Raw genomic sequence first — 17,963 nt, 5'->3', positions numbered from 1 at the left:
TATTCATATTACTCTACTGTGCAATGACAATCATGAACACAAGTAATGTACTGTAAATATGTAGCCATTGGAAAAAATCTGTTGTATCATGGTGGAAAGCTGGAAATCATCCCATGAATAACATAATTGTATACTTAGTGCAGCAGTGTACTGTAGAGAATAGGGTGCCATTAAGGACACAGGCCTTGTCCAGTCTTGGTTAGCCTTTCATTTCAATAGATTGGATGCATTTGGAAGCACAACGGAGACCGAAGACCTATGCATCAGTGTTTCATTGATGACACTTTCTCATTACCCCAATATATTCATTAATAGTTTAGGATCAATGATCAGTGAATTTTCATCAAAGCGAGTTCAAGCGCTTACTGGTCTCAATGCGAGTGTATCGAAATGCTTGTGCTTCTAGTTTCGACAGTGCAGTAATATCTAACAAATAATCTAACAATTCCCCAACAACTACCTAATACACACAAATCTAAAGGGATGGAATATGAATATGTACATATAAATATATGGATGAGCGATGGCCGAGTGGCATAGGCATGATGCAACAGATGGTATAAAATATACATGTGAGATGAGTAATGTAAGATATGTAAACATTATTAAAGTGGCATTGTTTAATGTGACTAGTGATCCATGTATTAAAGTGGCCAATGATTTGAGTCTATATGTAGGCAGCCTCTCTGTGCTAGTGATTGCTGTTTAGCAGTCTGATGGCCTTGAGATAGAAGCTGTTTTTCAGTCTCTCGGTCCCAGCTTTGATGGACCTGTACTGACCTCGCCTTCTGGATGGTAGCGGGGTGAACAGGCAGTGGCTCGGGTGGTTGTTGTCCTTGATGATCTTTTTGGCCTTCCTGTGACATCGGGTGGTGTAGATGTCCTGGAGGGCAGGCAGTTTGCCCCCGGTGATGCGTTGTGCAGACCACACCACCCTCTGGAGAGCCTTGCGGTTGAGGGCGGTGCAGTTGCCATACCAGATGGTGAAACAGCCCGACAGGATGCTCTCAATTGTGCATCTGTAATAGTTTGTCTGCGTTTTAGGTGACAAGCCCAATTTCTTCAGCCTCCTGAGGCTTCTTCACCCCACTGTCTGTGTGGGTGGACCATTTCAGTTTGTCTGGGATGTGTACGCCGAGGAACTTAAAACTTTCCACCTTCTCCACTACTGTCCCTTCGATGTGGATAGGGGGTGCTCCCTCTGCTGTTTCCTGAAGTCCACGATCATCTCCTTTGTTTTGTTGACATTGTGTGAGAGGTTGGTTCCCTGACACAACACTCCGAGTGCCCTCACCTCCTGTCTGTAGGCTGTTTCGTCGTTGTTGGTAATCAAGCCCAATACTGTTGTGTCGTCTGCAAACTTGATGATTGAGTTGGAGGCGTGCATGGCCACGCAGTCATGGGTGAACAGGGAGTACAGGAGGGAGCTGAGCATGCACCCTTGTGGGGCCCCAGTGTTGAGGGTCACCGAAGTGGAGATGTTGTTTTCTACCTTCACCACCTGGGGCGGCCCGTCAAAGTCCATGACCCAATTGCACAAGTTGGGGTTGAGACCCAGGGCCTCCAGCTTGATGATCAGCTTGGAGGGTACTGTGGTGTTGAATTCTGAGCTGTAGTCAATGAACAGCATTCTTATTTAAGTATTCCTCTTGTCCAGATGGGATAGGGCAGTGAGTAGTGTGATGGCAATTGCATCGTCTGTGGACCTGTTGGGGCGGTATGCAAACTGAGGTGGGTCTAGGATGGCAGGTAAAGTGGAGGTGATATGATCCTTTACTAGTCTCTCAAAGCACTTCATGATGACAGAAGTGAGTTCTACGGAGATATTTCAATGTGTGAATAAGATGTTGTGTATATAATTCTGTGTGGCGAGCCTGCTGTTTGATTTAACTCATGGATATTTACATATGTAAAGACAATGGTGTGTGTGTGTGTAGATCTTTCTGTAGGACGAGGCTGGTGACCGTTATAACTCTGTAGTAGGCCCCAGGCCTGACCTCGAACAGCATGGTTTTGGATTCACTTTTAAGCCTGCTGTAAAAGTGTCATTAAATATAGATTCTCTGTGTTCACCTTGGTTTCTTCTGACCAGTGTCAAACCGCTACTCCTCTCATTTCAATAGAGCTGCATTTTTAGTTTAATGTATGTTTTGTGGTCTCGACAAACCAGTTCTGTATGGACTTTGCTTTGTGCACGGGGGCATTGTCATGCTGAAACAGGAAAGGGCCTTCGTCAAACTGTTGCTACAAAGTTGGAAGCACAGAATCGTCTAGAATATCATTGCGTGCTGTAGCGTTAAGATTTCCCTTCACTGGAACTAAGGGACCTAGACCGAACCATGAAAAACAACCCCAGACCATTATTCCTCCTCCACCAAACTTTACAGTTGGCATTATGCATTCATCAGGTAGTGTTCTCCTGGCATCCATCAAACCCAGGTTAGTCCGTCGGACTGCCAGATGGTGAAGTGTGATTCATCACTCCAAAGAACACGTTTCCACTGCTCCAGAGTCCAATGGCGGTGAACTTTACACCACTTCAGCCGACACTTGGCATTGCCCATGGTGATCTTAGGCTGATGTGCGGCTGCCTGCCAATGGAAACGCATGTCATTAAGCTCCCGACAAACAGTTATTGTGCTGAAGTTTCTTCCAGAGGCAGTTTGGAACTCGGTAGTGAGTGTTGCATGCTACGCTCTTCAGCACTCAGCGGTCTCGTTCTGTGAGATTGTGGTCTACCACTTCGCGGCTGAGCCTTTGTTGCTCCTAGACATTTTCACTTCACAGTAACAGCACTTACAGTTGACTGGGGTGTGGCTGAAAAAGCCAAATTCACTCATTTGAAGGGTTGTCCACATAGGGCAGCTGTTGCCTGGTGTGGTCCTCAAACCTCCCCTCGGGAACACCCAGACTTTGACCAATTCTTGAATAGTTTAAATACATGGAACAGCTGGGGGTCCCCGAGGAGAGGTTTGAGGACCACTGCATTAGATCACACTAGGCCACAGCTGCAGGTATTTAAGTAGAGTAGTGAGAGAAGCTAGACAGAAGAGCCTATAGTAAAACTCCAAAACACATCTTCTCAGTTTCCTCACAGCAGAAATTTCAGGTATGCTTTGGTGTGTGTTTAATGTGGGACCATGCTAATTCAGGTAGAGCAGAGTTGTTGCTCGGGGCAGGGAGGAATGATTTGGCGAGCAAAGACGTCAGGCAAGATCGCTGTATCTCTGTGCATTAAACACAGACCCAAGGGTGACCCCGGCCTGGGCAGGCGCCAGCAGCTATAGCGGTACTGTGATTCAGTTTACATGAGCATCCTGAATCACCAGCCATTCTCTTTTATGGGAGCTGCTGATACAGCTACTGCTTTCAACTGGAACAGCAAAAGCCCTCTGACTCTCTGAATAGCGATGCTGTTTTAATAATGCATCTGCAACCTGCCGAAGGTCGGTTGAGGTCTCAGTTGTAGCACTGAAGATATCTTCTGTATTCCAGAAAGGGACTCCGGGCACTCTGATGCAGAACATTCTGTTTGGTATGGAGTCAATTCCCCAAAGTGTCTCAACAGTCAATGTTGTCAAGGGATTGATGGAAGTGTGACAGTAATGTTATCTGTGCCACCAACAACTAGTATTCTGGTTTTGTTGTGTCAAGACAAGTCAGTCATTTTTTTTGTTTCTCTTTTCGCTGCCATTTCTGCTTCTGACTTATTTGTCATCGTTTCTCACTTTTTCAGTTGTAATGCATTAAGAAAAACATACAGTGGATCAGTTGCAGCCATTAAAAAAGTGGCTACAAAAAAATAAATGTACCATGCATTGCAGCAGTTGTTTTCCCAATGTCGCAGGGCAACCTAATCTTTAAATTAGCGCAACTGTTATTGTATGTTGATGCTGTGTGACTGTCCCTTGCTGGCATGCTGGATCAATATGTAGTGGGCACTCTCTTATCAGACCTAATATAGCACACCAATTCATTGAGCAATGGTTGGCTGGCCATGCTGTGACTGACTCGTAAGTCCTTTAATTTGTCTAGCAATATTTGTCATATTGTATGAAGCAGTTGTTCTCTATGTTCTGTGGTTACTAAACAACCAATCACATTTTGCTCTGCCTAAAGTACATCCTCAGGTGCAACTGATCGTTAGGCCAATGATCTCATTAGTCTTCACCAACTACTCCACGTGGCTAGGCCCGGGGGGTACTAGTATCCCAGGCTGTGAACCAAGGGTCTCTAGTTTGGACTCAAACTCCTACAAATATTCAACTCGACACCATACGTCTCATCTGCATAGTAAGGAATCACACATGAAGATGCACATCCTCTCAAACACTGCAGTTCTTTTGGTTGCTAAATTGTAGGTTAAACTCATGGCGGTTGTACAGTGGCATGCAAATCAACACCTTCTCCTTGAGATGTTTGATTGAACTGACAGTTGTAATGAGCACTTGGCGTGGATTCAGAGTGCTTCTGACATCCTGACACATCCATGACTGACCGCTTTGATATTTATGTCTGTAGTTATCCTTCTCCTGACAGCTGTTGCAAACATGGCGACCATCAAAACGCTCTGATATTTGACACCAAGGCTTCTTCCTTATCTGCCTGTCAGATGTCAGGCTACTTTACCTCACAACAATATGACCAATACGTCGGGAAACCTGATCGCCTTTGTTAAAAAACCATGTCTCACCATTCAACACTTGAATCTTGACGTAAAAGGTTGGTGTCGATCATCTTGGAGGTCTCATCCGATAGACGATCACAGGTCCTGCGTTCAGTGGTGAGCTATTTCTTCCCAGCCAGTCAGTCAGAAGGCCATTTACCCCAATCAGTATCTGTGCGGAGACAGGGTCAATGGCTCCTGTATTTACAGGCGTTCACAGACCCTTCCCTCTCCGAGCTGCATCCTCTTGACGTGTGTCGACTCCCCAGCTGATCTATGCATCTCCCAGGAATGAAACACAGGCAGTATTTCAGCATTCTTACTTACTGGTAGCCCAATCCCAGACACCACTGCCAGATCTGCTTAGAGATTTCATTGTAGCGTTGACACGACATGCAGCAGACGTTTCAGACTCTGCTGAGAATGTTACTTTTCAGCCTTCCGCCACAGAGAGAGATCAGCCTCTCGTATAACTAACGGTCTGTCACCACTTCATTTGGTTCGGAGCCTTGTGCCCTATTAAATTAAACCGTCCCCCCCACTTTTTAATTAATTCACATGGAGGCGTGCGTGTGTGTGGATCGGTGGGTGTGTGTGAGGCACTAGTTATACCAGTTGGGTTGTCAAGTCATCGCTAGCGGCTTGGTCTGATACCGGTTTCATGTTGCAGTGAGATTAATTATGCACTGCAGATCTGTTATGATCATCATGCTGGGAGTTTCAGCTCTTTTTTTTATCCCTTTCTCCTAGAGAATAATGACATTTCTTTAAGTGGAGTAAACAAAAAGGAAAATTTCAACAAAACATGACATGTTTTGTCACCCCCCTGTTGAGAATGTGCCTACAACACTTTTAATGGCCTGTCTGGGTTTTCGTGGCAGTACTCGACTCTTGGTAATCTGGCAACTGTTTCCTCATACGCCAATTATCGCAGCTGTAGAATGAGCCATCAGGAGAGTTACAATGTAAAGTCTTTCACATAGCCGTATTGAGAGTGACATGTGTCCCACTGTCACCGTATGGTCTGTTGCTCCTGTATTGTTCATATATGGATGTAAACACAAGACTTCATCTCACCATCAGCAGAAGTGATCTGTTTGGGAAAAGAGCAGGTTTGTGTCATTTCCACAGTGTGCACTAGACTAGAGAGACTTGTGCCATTCTCATCGACTGCCCATTAATGTGGCCGACTCCATCAACTGCTCCACGGCAACTCGCTGAGGCCCCCTCTCCTCTCATTCGCTATTCAGCCGGGGCAGACCGCTGTGCATGACCCATGACAAGCTACCCAAGTTGATTGCCTCTAATTGCATTCAGGCAAATTAATTCAGCTTTGTGTGTGTTTTCTCTAATGGTTGTTTTCCTGCTGCGATCAAGGAAATACGGAGCATGTTTAGAGGGAGCATGGCCTGTAATGAACTCTTGGGCTAAACGCTGTCTGGCTTACTGATGCGTCCTGATGTTTGACACATTGTTTTTCAAGACTTTACGTGAGCTAACAGAGATCAGGGAACAATGGACAAGAGTCTAGGGTTGTGTCCCATAGTAGAGAATGGGATGCCATTTGGGACACACCCTAGTAATACGGACATGCAACAAGGCCATAGAAATACATCGAATTAGCCTTGAAACTGGCTCATTGTATGATGATCATTTCTCTCCCCATTCCCTAATCACTGGGGGACCTGTGTGACAGCTGTTATTTGCGTACAGTTTTTCCGGAAACCTCTTGAGAAAGTCCACCTTGAGAAATATGCTGGCAGGGGTGATGTTTCAAAACGAATACTCTCTATGTTAATCGGCGGATAAAGTGAGCAGTTGGTATCTTTGCCTGTTATCGTACTCAACCACACATGCCGACGTACTACTTTAGGTGAAGGATGTGATATTCGGTCAGATCGTAATGTCAACACGCACCTTGTAAAGAATGGAGTCCTCGAGCTGCAGTGAACCCGTGATTGTGCCAATTGAATATATTGATGTCTGATATGGCAATTGTTTTTAATGCGATGATCGTTTTCTTGTGCATAGTGTATTTATGTAAATTGTGTCAAATTATTCAGCATTAGCTGCTATTGATACTTTGTAATGTCAAATGTGTGAAATAAACCATTATCTCTTGTTCGCAATTGTACCCATTAGAAAACGTGGAAAAAATTGCGGTGTGTATTTGGAAATTATTCAGACCCCTTGACTTTTTCCACATTTTGTTACGTTACAGCCTTATTCTAAAATTATATATATATATTTTTGATTTCCTCAATCTACACACAATACCTCATAATGACGAAGCGAAACCAGGTTTTTAGATTCAGCAAATTTATTAAAAACAAAAAACTGAAATATGACATTTACATAAGTATTCAGACCCTTTACTCAGTACTTTGTTCAAGCACCTTTGGCAGCGATTACAGCCTCGAGTCTTCTTGGGTTTGATGCTACAACCTTGGCAAACCTGTATTTGAGGAGTTTCTCCCATTCTTCTCTGCAGATCCTCAAGCTCTGTCAGGTTGGATGGGGAGCGTCGCTGTACAGCTATTTTCAGGTATCTCTAGATATGTTTGATCGGGTTGAAGCCCGAAGCCACTTCTGCATTGTGTTTGCCGTGTGCTTAGGGGTCATTGTCCTGTTGGAAGGCGAACCTTCACCCCAGTTTGAGGTCCTGAGTGCTCTGGAGCAGGATTTCATCAAGGATCTCTCTGTACTTTGAGCTGTTCATCTTTCCCCTCGATCCTGACTAGTCTCCCAGTCCTTGCCGCTGAAAAACATCCCCCCCAGCATGATGCTGCCACCACCATGCTTCGCCATAGGGATGGTGCCATGTTTCCTCCATACGTGACACTTGACATTCAGGCCAAAGATTTCACTCTTGGTTTCATCAGACCAGAGAATCTTCTTTCTCATGGTCTGAGAGTCCTTTAGGTGCCTTTTGGCACACTCCAAGTGGGCTGCCATGTGCTTTTTACTGAGGAGTGGCCACTCTCCCAATAAAGCCTGATGGGTGGAGTGCTGCAGAGATAGTTGTCCTTCTGGAAGGTTCTTCCATCTCCACAGAGGAACTCTGGAGCTCTGTCAGAGTGACCATTGGGTTCTTGGTCACCTCCCTGACTAAGGCCCTTCTCCCCCGATGGCGCAGTTTGGCCGGGCGGCCAGCTCTAGGATGAGTCTTAGTGGTTCCAAACTTCTTCCGTTTAAGAATGATGGAGGCCACTGTGTTCTTGGGGACCTTCAATTCTGAAGATTTTTTTTGGTACCCTTCCCCAGATCTGTGCCTGGACACAATCCTGTCTCGGAGCTCTACGGACAATTACTTCAACCTCATGGCTTGGTTGTTGGCTGACATGCAGTGTCTACTGTGGGACCTTATATAGACAGGTATGTGCCTTTCCAAATCATGTCCAATCAATTGAATTTACCACAGGAGAAAGGATGATCAATGGAAACAGGATGTACCTGAGCTCAATTTCGAGTCTCATAGCAAAGGGTCGGAATTCTTATGTAAATAAGATATTTCTGTTCTTTATTTTTTGCAAAAAAATCTAAAAACCTGCTTTTGGTTTGTCATTGTGTGTAGATTGAGGCACTTTTTTAAAATTTAGAATAAGTTTGTAACGTAACAAAATTTGGAAAAAGTGAACGGGTCTGAATACTTTCTGAATGCACTGTAGAATTTGTGACTTGAGAATCACACCCTTGATTATGGTTATTTTCAGTTCTTGTGAAAGTTAATAATGCATTTTCGAATCAGAAAAGCAACAGGGAAGTGCAATAATGTAGCGTACCAGATAAATGAAAAAGGCCTATACTTTGAGGCTGCGGTGAAGATAGATGGTAGTTGCTTTTTGTTCTCAGTGTGTGTGTGTGCGGGTATATGTGTCTGTGCATGTCTGCGTGTATGTGTTCGTGTATGTCTATGCCCGCGTCATAGATTCTATTTATATCATTTTTCTATGGTCACACCAGAATGAATTTGGATCAGATATAGTTTGACTTCACCTAAGAGTGACAAGCATGTGGAACAGGTGCTAAGCTGATCCAGGATCAGAATCTGTCTGTGATCATGTGCAAAAACACAAACTAATGCATGTGTGCCTGTCTTCATGTAAACGTGTGTAGGATCCAGGCTTCTATAGAATTCATACATCCATGTGTTATGTTCTCCAGGTGGCTGTGACAGGGGGACCCCCGGGGCAGGACCCATGAGGAGTCATAGAAGATGCTCGCAGCCTGGGCGCCTCTGCTCCTCTTAGCCATGTGGGTGAGATGTACCTCCGCTGGGCCGCTCTCCTTCAGAATAGGTGAGTAGTCTGATCTCTGACCCTGCATGGCTGGAGGGCACAACTCACCTTTCCTCACTCCCTATTCAAAAGACGACATCACAAGAACTCCTATGTGTAATTCTAGGCCTGGCTGAGACTTGCTCTGACAGCTGATTGCTTCTTCATTGCATCTCAGCAGCACTGACCAGAGGTCGGTATCACTCCAATTGTACTGTAACAAGAAAAGGCGGTATTTTCGGAATGTTCTATTCTGTCTGTTTCTGCCTGTCTGTTATTTCTAATGCAGCAGAAAGGTACAGAGTACTTTCTTGTGTGCAATCGAGTACCTTAACCAAACGGCTAGATAATCAAATGTTCTGCTACCATTTCCCGAGCCGCAGTGAAAAAAACAGAGTGTCAAAATGAGTCATGATATTATACTATGCCGTAATTGAGTGTTAGCTGGGAAAACCAGTTACCAGAGTGCTTTGCGTTCCTATTCAGACACATTTTAGTGTATGGTGCTTACAGCCCCGTACTTGTTTTCACACTGAGATGAGAGGGGTCCTAATCTCATTACGTTAATTTGCCAATCCGTAGCCGGCTATCCGCCAGCCGTAGAGCTTGGTCTGGGGCAGCAGTGACCTAGACATCTCTCTCACAGCAGCAGAGGCCACCTCAACATAGGCTGATTCCTAACAGCAATCACTCTGACAGCAGGACGACAGGCAGACAGTGCTGCTGTTGGTAGAGTCCAAGTAGAGAGTTTCAAGAGATGGGGCTCTGCCGACCGTGTTTATGAGAGAGTGTATTATTGAAATGGCAGGGTACGGGAGCTGTGATCGAAATTATAGGCGTTGAGGCTAACAGCAGCATAACAGCAGTCTATATTTATTTCTATAGAAGCATATCTTTAAAAACATCATGTATATTGGGTAGCAAGCCGTGCAGGGATCAGAGAAAGGTCTGACACGGTGAATGTGCCTTGCCGATCAATTATTAACGCGCCCAATATGCTCGCAGCGAAACTTCTCAGTTTGCTTCAGCCATCTCCATGTGATCGTGACAGGGAGCAACAAACACACAGCTCCCCAGCTAGCACATTTGGTTCCTTGGAAGTTGTGGGAATGTACGTTTTTGATTTCCCTTTGGTTCTGGGAACGAAGCCAAAAGATTCCTGACCGGTAAGACGGAACGTTTTTTAAACGTTCTGAGAACGGAAATTGTAGATTATTTGGAGGCTTTCTTAAAACTTTCACTGAATTTTTTAATACAGTTGAAGTCGGAAGTTTACATACACCTTAGCCAAATACATTTAAACTCAGTTTTTCATAATTCCTGACATTTAATCCTAGTAAAAATTCCCTGTCTTTCATCACATTCCCAGTGGGTCAGAAGTTTACATACACTCAATTAGTATTTGGTAGCATTGCCTTTAAATTGTTTAACTTGTGTCAAATGTTTCGGGTAGCCTTCCACAAGCTTCCCACAATAAGTTGGGTGAATTTTGGCCCATTCCTCCTGACAGAGCTGGTGTAACTGAGTCAGGTTTGTAGGCCTCCTTGCTCACACACGCTTTTTCAGTTCTGCCCCCAAATTTTCTATGGGATTGAGGTCAGGGCTTTGTGATGGTCACTCCAATACCTTGACTTTGTTGCCCTTAAGCCATTTTGCCACAACTTTGGAAATATGCTTGGGGTCATTGTCCATTTGGAAGACCCATTTGCGACCAAGCTTTAACTTCCTGACTGATGTCTTGAGATGTTGCTTCAATATATCCACATAATTTTCCTGCCTCATGATGCCATCTATTTTGTGAAGTACACCAGTCCCTCCTGCAGCAAAGCACCCCCACAACATGATGCTGCCACCCCTGTGCTTCACGGTTGGGATGGTGTTCTTCGGCTTGCAAGTCTCCTCCTTTTTCCTCCAAACATAACGATGGTCATTATGGCCAAACAGTTCTATTTTTGTTTCATCAGACCAGAGGACATTTCTCCAAAAAGTACGATCTTTGTCTCCATGTGCAGTTGCAAACCGTAGTCTGGCTTTTTTATGGTAGTTTTGGAGCAGTGGCTTCTTCCTTGCTGAGCGGCCATTCAGGTTATGGAGATATAGAACTCTTTTTTATTGTGGATATAGATACTTTTGTACCTGTTTCCTCCAGCATCTTCACAAGGTCCTTTGCTGTTGTTCTGGGATTGATTTGCACTTTTTGCACCAAAGTACGTTCATCTCTAGGAGACAGAACACGTCTCCTTCCTGAGCGGTATGACGGCTGCGGGGTCCCATGGTGTTAATACTTGCGTACTATTGTTTAATAGATGAACGTGGTACCTTCAGGCGTTTGGAAAATGCTCCCAAGGATGAACCAGACTTGTGGAGGTCTACAATTTTTGCCATTTTGTTTCTGAGTTCTTGGCTGATTTCTTTTGATTTTCCCATGATGTCAAACAAAGAGGCACTGAGTTTGAAGGTAGGCCTTGAAATACATCCACATGTACACCTCCAATATACTCAAATTATGTCAATTAGCCTATCAGAAGCTTCTAAAGCCATGACATCATTTTCTGGAATTTTCCAAGCTGTTTAAAAGGCACAGTCAACTTCGTGTATGTAAACTTGTGACCCACTGGAATTGTGATACAGTCAATTATAAGTGAAATAATCTGTAAACAATTGTTGGAAAAATGACTTGCGTCATGCACAAAGTAGATGTCCTAACCGACTTGCCAAAACTATAGTTTGTTAACAAGCGATTTGTGGAGTGGTCAAAAAATTAGTTTTAATGACCCCAACCTAAGTGTCTGTAAACTTCTGACTTCAACTGTACCTCTGATGCTTAGTTTGGGTTAACTGTTTTGAACTCCAAGCACAGAATGAACACATAGAAATTAATTTGCTTAGGCATTAATCATGAAAACACGTTCGTTAAAGTTAAGGTGACCGTATTACCGCCACACTGGTGGTCATGAGTCATGATGGCAGTCAAATTCCATGTGAGCGTTTAGTCTCGGTAATTAGGCTTCTCCAAGCTCTGATGCTGCTGATGGTCATTAGTATCCTACGAAACGCACCAACTGCCTGGTACTCCGCTTTCTATTGTCCCTCTAATCACTCTGACATCAATACAAATGTAATCGAAAATCTTATTAAACACATCATGAGAACCCGTGAGCTCATGTTGCGCAACATTTATATAGGCTATGCAACTGCGTCAGTTTTGATGGCTTCTATTAAAAAGAGGAGGATCCCATCAGCTTTCTATAGGCTAGGGCTACTATATATATTTTTCGACCTTCCTAATATTAAGCACGTTGCGTCTCTTTAAAACAGGAGTATAGCCAACCTTGCTGGCATGAAAATCAACCGCGAGAAAAGTGTCCTCCATTCGCTATTTAAGTGCATAGATGACATGCATTTTTTCACCTATTTCGAGACAGGTGCATGATGATGGTCCATTCTAAATCAAAACAAATTTCACTAATGTCAAATCATAGTTGCACACCTCATATAGCTTAGCCTATATGTTTTGATAAGGTTTGTATCACAACTAAAGTGGACAAATAACTTCTTAAAATGAAGCACATTAAAATCTGGTGTCGAGCCTAACTGGCGTACCAATACTGTTCGCAGCACGTGAGTACCAAGTTTGGGGAAGATCATTTTCACCATAAAAATGCACCTTTATAATAAAAGTATTACATGGATAATCACATTAAAGTCACTTTTGAGAATGGTGCTTTCCTGCTAATGGATTATCTGTGCTTATAGCCTACTGCCGTGTGTGCATTGCTGCGCTTATAATGTGAAGAAATAGCCTAATAGTTTATCAACATTTTAAGCTAAACGTTCTGATCTGTTGCTTAATTATTTTTTTTAGGCTGGTTATATTAATTTGGGATCTCTCTCATCCCACATCTGTCCTGGACTATGTTTGGAATTTTTATTTCTCGCACAAAATAGGTCAACTTTTGTACTATGGGGGATAGTAGATTGACATAGACTAGTGCTTTTGCTGTTCATTACGCCTACTCATATTGTTGGCTGACGAAAAGTAAATGTGGACAGTTTTTCCAATATCTTCAATATTCGCCTCAAATTGAATTGGATAAGGACACGCGCAGTTGTGTCCCCCCGATGTGTCTGTCTTCACTTGTAGCCTGTGAGAAAGACCCGATCACATGACTGAGAGCCATGTGAGTGAGAGGTGCTTCGGCACGCAGCATGGACAAGGGATTTATAATTATTATATTCAGCCCAAGGGCATAACGGCCACTGGCCGCAAAAGTCATGGATTTATTTAGGGGGATTATGGCCTCACAAAAGGGATGCAGCCGGGAAATTTGAGGCATTATCAAATTGTGAATGAGAGACTGATGAAGTGTGTGCAACCTGCGCAATAAAAAAAGCAGAGCTCATTCCTTTTGATGCAACTTTTCATCACTAAATCATTATTAGAGTCGCATCATGCAGCCTTAGAATGTATAAAAAGTCTAAACATATTGCCCAATATTTGTATCACAACTAAAGTTACATGAATAACTCTAAATTAAGCGTATAGGAGTACCTGTTTCTTTGTTAACCGCTCAACACAGAATAGCCGCATGTGCGCACTCCCTCAAATTGTTTGAAGAAAATATTATATTTTATTCAGCTATTTTCAATTGTATTCTTCATACTATAAAATAATGCTACGGAATTCTAAATAAACTAGTCTAGCCCACAGCCATATGGCATAGCCAGATCAGGGCCTAACATAAGGACAACGCATAGCATGCTATTCTGTTCTTCTGAAATAAGACTACATTTTCTTCATATCATGTTTCTTGAGACCTGTCTAAAATAAACAATGGATTTATTGTGATGGTTTAGGCTATATTACATGGATTTATTAGACTTTTTAAAATGTAGATGTTCCAAAGGTCTGCACCAGTGGCTTGTAGGCTATGCGTGGAAGACATGAGATACTACATGTGTTTGTGTTAATTAACGGTCAATTACTGTGAGACCGGCAGTTATTTACTTGACAATCACCGGCTGACAAAATGCCATGACCGCCACTATCCATGGAATTAGTACACTGGGCCACCAGGATGGAGCTAGCATGCCATGTTTTTTTCTTACTCATAAAGCTGTTCACTTTAGTCTATTCAAACAGACCCCATTTCAAAGGAAACAAGCACTTATTAAGATAAGGTGTGGCCAACACACCTGAACACACTTAACAAGATAGAGGATAGACACTGAGAAAGGAATGTATAAGGGGCAGGCAACAGAACAGGGATAAATTATTTTTTTTTAAAGCACTTCTGGGTTGTATTTCCTCAGGTTTTCGCCTGCAGAATCAGTTTTGTTATACTCACAGACAATATTTTGACAGTTTTGGAAACTTTGGAGTGTTTTCTATCCTAATCTGTAAATTATATGCATGTTCTACGATCTGGGCCTGAGAAATAGTCAGTTTACGTTGGGAACGTTATTAAAAATAAAAAAAAATCTGGCCCCTAGCGTCAAGAAATTAACAAACTATAGTTTTGCTGGTTATGACATCTACTTTGTGCATGACACAAGTAATATTTCCAACAATTATTTAGACAGATTATTTCACTTATAATTCACTGTATCACAATTCCAGTGGGTCAGAAGTTTACATACACTAAGTTGACTGTGCCTTTAAACAGCTTGGAGAACGATGTCATGGCTTTAGAAGCTTCTGATAGTATAATTGACATCATTTGAGTCAGTTGGAGGTGTACCTGTGGATGTATTTCAAGGCCTTCCTTCAAACTCAGTGCCTCTTTGCTTGACATCATGGGCAAATCAAAATAAATCAGCCAAGAACTCAGAAAAAAATTGTAGATCTCCACAAGTCTGCTTCATTCTTGAGAGCAATTTCCAAACGCCTGAGGGTACCACGTTCATCTGTACAAACAATAGTACGCAAGTATAAACACCATGGGACCACGCAGCCGCCATACTGCTCCGGAAGGAGACGTGTTCTGTCTCCTAGAGATGAACGTACTTTGGTTGCGAAAAGTGCAAATCAATCCCAGAACAACAGCAGAGGACCTTGTGAAGATGCTGGAGAAAACGGGTACAAAAGTATCTATATCCACAGTTAAACGAGTCCTATATCGCCATAACCTGAAAGGCCGCTCAGCAAGGAAGAAGCCGCTGCTCCAAAACCACCATAAAAAAGCCACACTACAGTTTGCAACTGCACATGGGGACAAAGATCGTACTTTTTGGAGAAATGTTCCATGGGTCTGATGAAACAAAAATAGAACTGTTTGGCCACAATGACCATCGTTATGTTTGGAGGAAAAAGGGGGAGACTTGCAAGCCGAAGAACACCATCCCAACTGTGAAGCACGTAGGTGTCCGCATCATGTTGTGGGGATGCTTTGCTGCAGGAGGGACTGGTGCACTTCACAAAATAGATGGCATCACGAGGCAGGAAAATTATGTGGATATATTGAAGCAACATCTCAAGACATCAGTCAGGAAGTTAAAGCTTGGTCGTAAATGGGTCTTCCAAATGGACAATGACCCCAAGCATATTTCCAAAGTTATGGCAAAATGGCTTAAGGAAAACAAAGTCAAGGTATTGGAGTGGCCATCACAAAGCCCTGACTTCTGCCCACAAATTTTCTATGGGATTGAACTGAAAAAGCGTGTGTGAGCAAGGAGGCCTACAAACCTGACTCAGTTACACCAGCTCTGTCAGGAGGAATGGGCCAAAATTCACCCAACTTATTGTGGGAAGCTGGTGGAAGGCTATCCAAAACGTTTGACCCAAGTTAAACAATTGAAAGGAAATGTTAACAAATACTAATTGAGTGTATGTAAACTTCTGACCAACTGGGAATGTGATGAAAGAAATAAAAGCTGAAATAAATAATTCTCTCTACTACTATTCTATCATTTCATATTCTTAAAATAAAGTGGTGTTCCTAACTGACCTAAGACAGGGACTTTTGACTCTGATTAAATGTCAGGAATTGTGAAAAACAGTTTAAATGTATTTGGCTATGGTGTATGTAAACTTCCGACTTCAACTGAATGTTGGTTGGTGATATGGATGTGATACGGATTCGCACAAGTCCTTGCACTTTGAAAAGCAATGATGTCGAGGTGAGTGAAATAAGTTAACAGCAGATATATATTTGGTGTTTTCGATGTTTGATGCTATGAAATTTGGGGAATAGCTAACAGATTAGAATGTCCTGTTATGTCATGGTAACTTGGATGGTACAGGTGAGCAAATCAGCAGTGGTGCTCGAATGACTGCGCGCTGCCTCATGGAAATAGTTGCAGTGTTTAGCTGTATACTGTATAGTCAGCCAACTAGTTGGTTGTTTTGTCTTGTTTCTACCGATGTACTCTACCAGTAAAAAGTTTTAGAACACCTACTCATGCAAGGGTTTTTCTTTATTTTTACTATTTTCTACATTGTAGAATAATGGTCAATACATAAAAACTATTAAATAACACATATGGAATCATGTAGTAAACAAAACAAAATAAAATTTACATTTGAGATTCTTCAAGTAGCCACACTTTGCCTTGATTACAGCTTTGCACACTATTGGCATTCTCTCAACCAGCTTCATGAGGTAGTCACCTGAAATGCACATGAATTAACAGTTGTGCCTTCTTAAAAGTTAATTTGAGGAATTTCTGTCCTTAATGTGTTTGAGTCAATCAGTTGTGTTGTGACAAGGTAGGGGTGATATACAGAATACAGCCCTATTTGGTAAAAGACCAAGTCCATATTATAGCAAGAACAGCTCAAATAAGCTGTTTACTTCAAGACATGAAGGTCAGTCAAAAGGGAACATTTCAAGAACTTTGAAAGTTTCTTCGAGTGCAGTCGCAAAAACCATCAAGCGCTATGATGAAACTGGCTCTCATGAGGACCGCCACAGGAATGGAAGATCCAGGGTTACCTCTGCTGCAGAGGATAAGTTCATTAGAGTTACCAGCCTCAGAATTTGCAGCCCAAATAAATGCTTCAGAGTTCAAGTAACAGACACATCTCAACATCAACTGTTCAGAGGAGGCTGCGTGAATCAGGCCTTCGGGGTTGAAAGAAACCACTACTAAAGAACACCAATAAGAAGAAAATACTTGCTTATGCCAAGAAACACGAGCAATGAATATTAGACAGGTGGAAATTTGTCCTTTGGTCTGGAGTCCTAATTTGCGATTTTTGGTTCCAACCGCCGTGTCTGTGTGAAACGCGGTGTGGGTGAACGGATGATCTCTGCATGTGTATTTCCCACCGTAAAGAATGGAGGAGGTGGTGTGATGGTGTGGGGATGCATTGCTGGTGATACTGTCTGTGATTTATTTAGATTTCAAGGCACACTTAACCAGCATGGCTACCACAGCATTATGCAGTGATACGCCATCCCATCTGGTTTGGGCTTAGTGGGACTATCATTTGTTTTTCAACAGAACAATAACCCAACACACGTCCAGGCTGTGTAAGGGCTATTTGACCAAGAAGGAGAGTGATGGAGTGCTGCATCAGATGACCTAGAAACCACAATCCCCCGACCTCAACCCAATTGAGATGGTTTGGGATGAGTTGGACCGCAGAGTGAAGGAATAGCAGCCAACAAGTGCTCAGCATATGTGGGAAGTCCTTCAAGACTGTTGGAAAAGCATTCCAGGTGAAGTTGGTTGAGAGAATGCCAAGAGTGCACAAAGCTGTCATCAAGGCAAAGGGTGGCTATTTGAAGAATATATAAGAATATAAAATATATTTTTTGATTTGTTTTACACTTTTTTGGTTTCTACATGATTCCCTATGTGTTAGTTCATATTTTTTTTACAATGTAGAAAATAGTTAAAAAATAAAGAAAAACCCTTTAATGAGTAGGTGTTCTAAAACTTTTGACCGGTAGTGTAATTCATATGGAAACGGCCCAGGTTCCTTGTTTTGGAGTAGCTAGCTAGCTAACAAGATAGTCTATCAGACAACAACAGTTGTGTGTCGTGGTAAATATGGGCAGCGCTCACAACGCATC

At 42.7% G+C, this 17,963-nt stretch overlaps 1 protein-coding gene across 1 annotated transcript in view; it reads left to right on the top strand.

Moving 5' to 3' along the window:
- Positions 1-17,963, top strand: part of grik4 (glutamate receptor, ionotropic, kainate 4) — a 438,773-nt gene that overhangs the window by 199,826 nt on the left and 220,984 nt on the right. The window contains exon 3 of the mRNA XM_055896489.1: positions 8,831-8,964. Coding sequence (XP_055752464.1) covers positions 8,883-8,964 — 82 coding nt within the window. The 5' untranslated portion in view covers positions 8,831-8,882. The remainder of the gene's footprint in view (positions 1-8,830; positions 8,965-17,963) is intronic.

This window comes from Salvelinus fontinalis, chromosome 33 (genome assembly GCF_029448725.1).
Source record: "Salvelinus fontinalis isolate EN_2023a chromosome 33, ASM2944872v1, whole genome shotgun sequence".
Lineage (NCBI taxonomy): Eukaryota > Metazoa > Chordata > Actinopteri > Salmoniformes > Salmonidae > Salvelinus > Salvelinus fontinalis.
The sequence above is the reverse complement of the archived record's forward strand: the minus strand, read 5'-3'. Positions and strand labels throughout refer to the sequence as shown.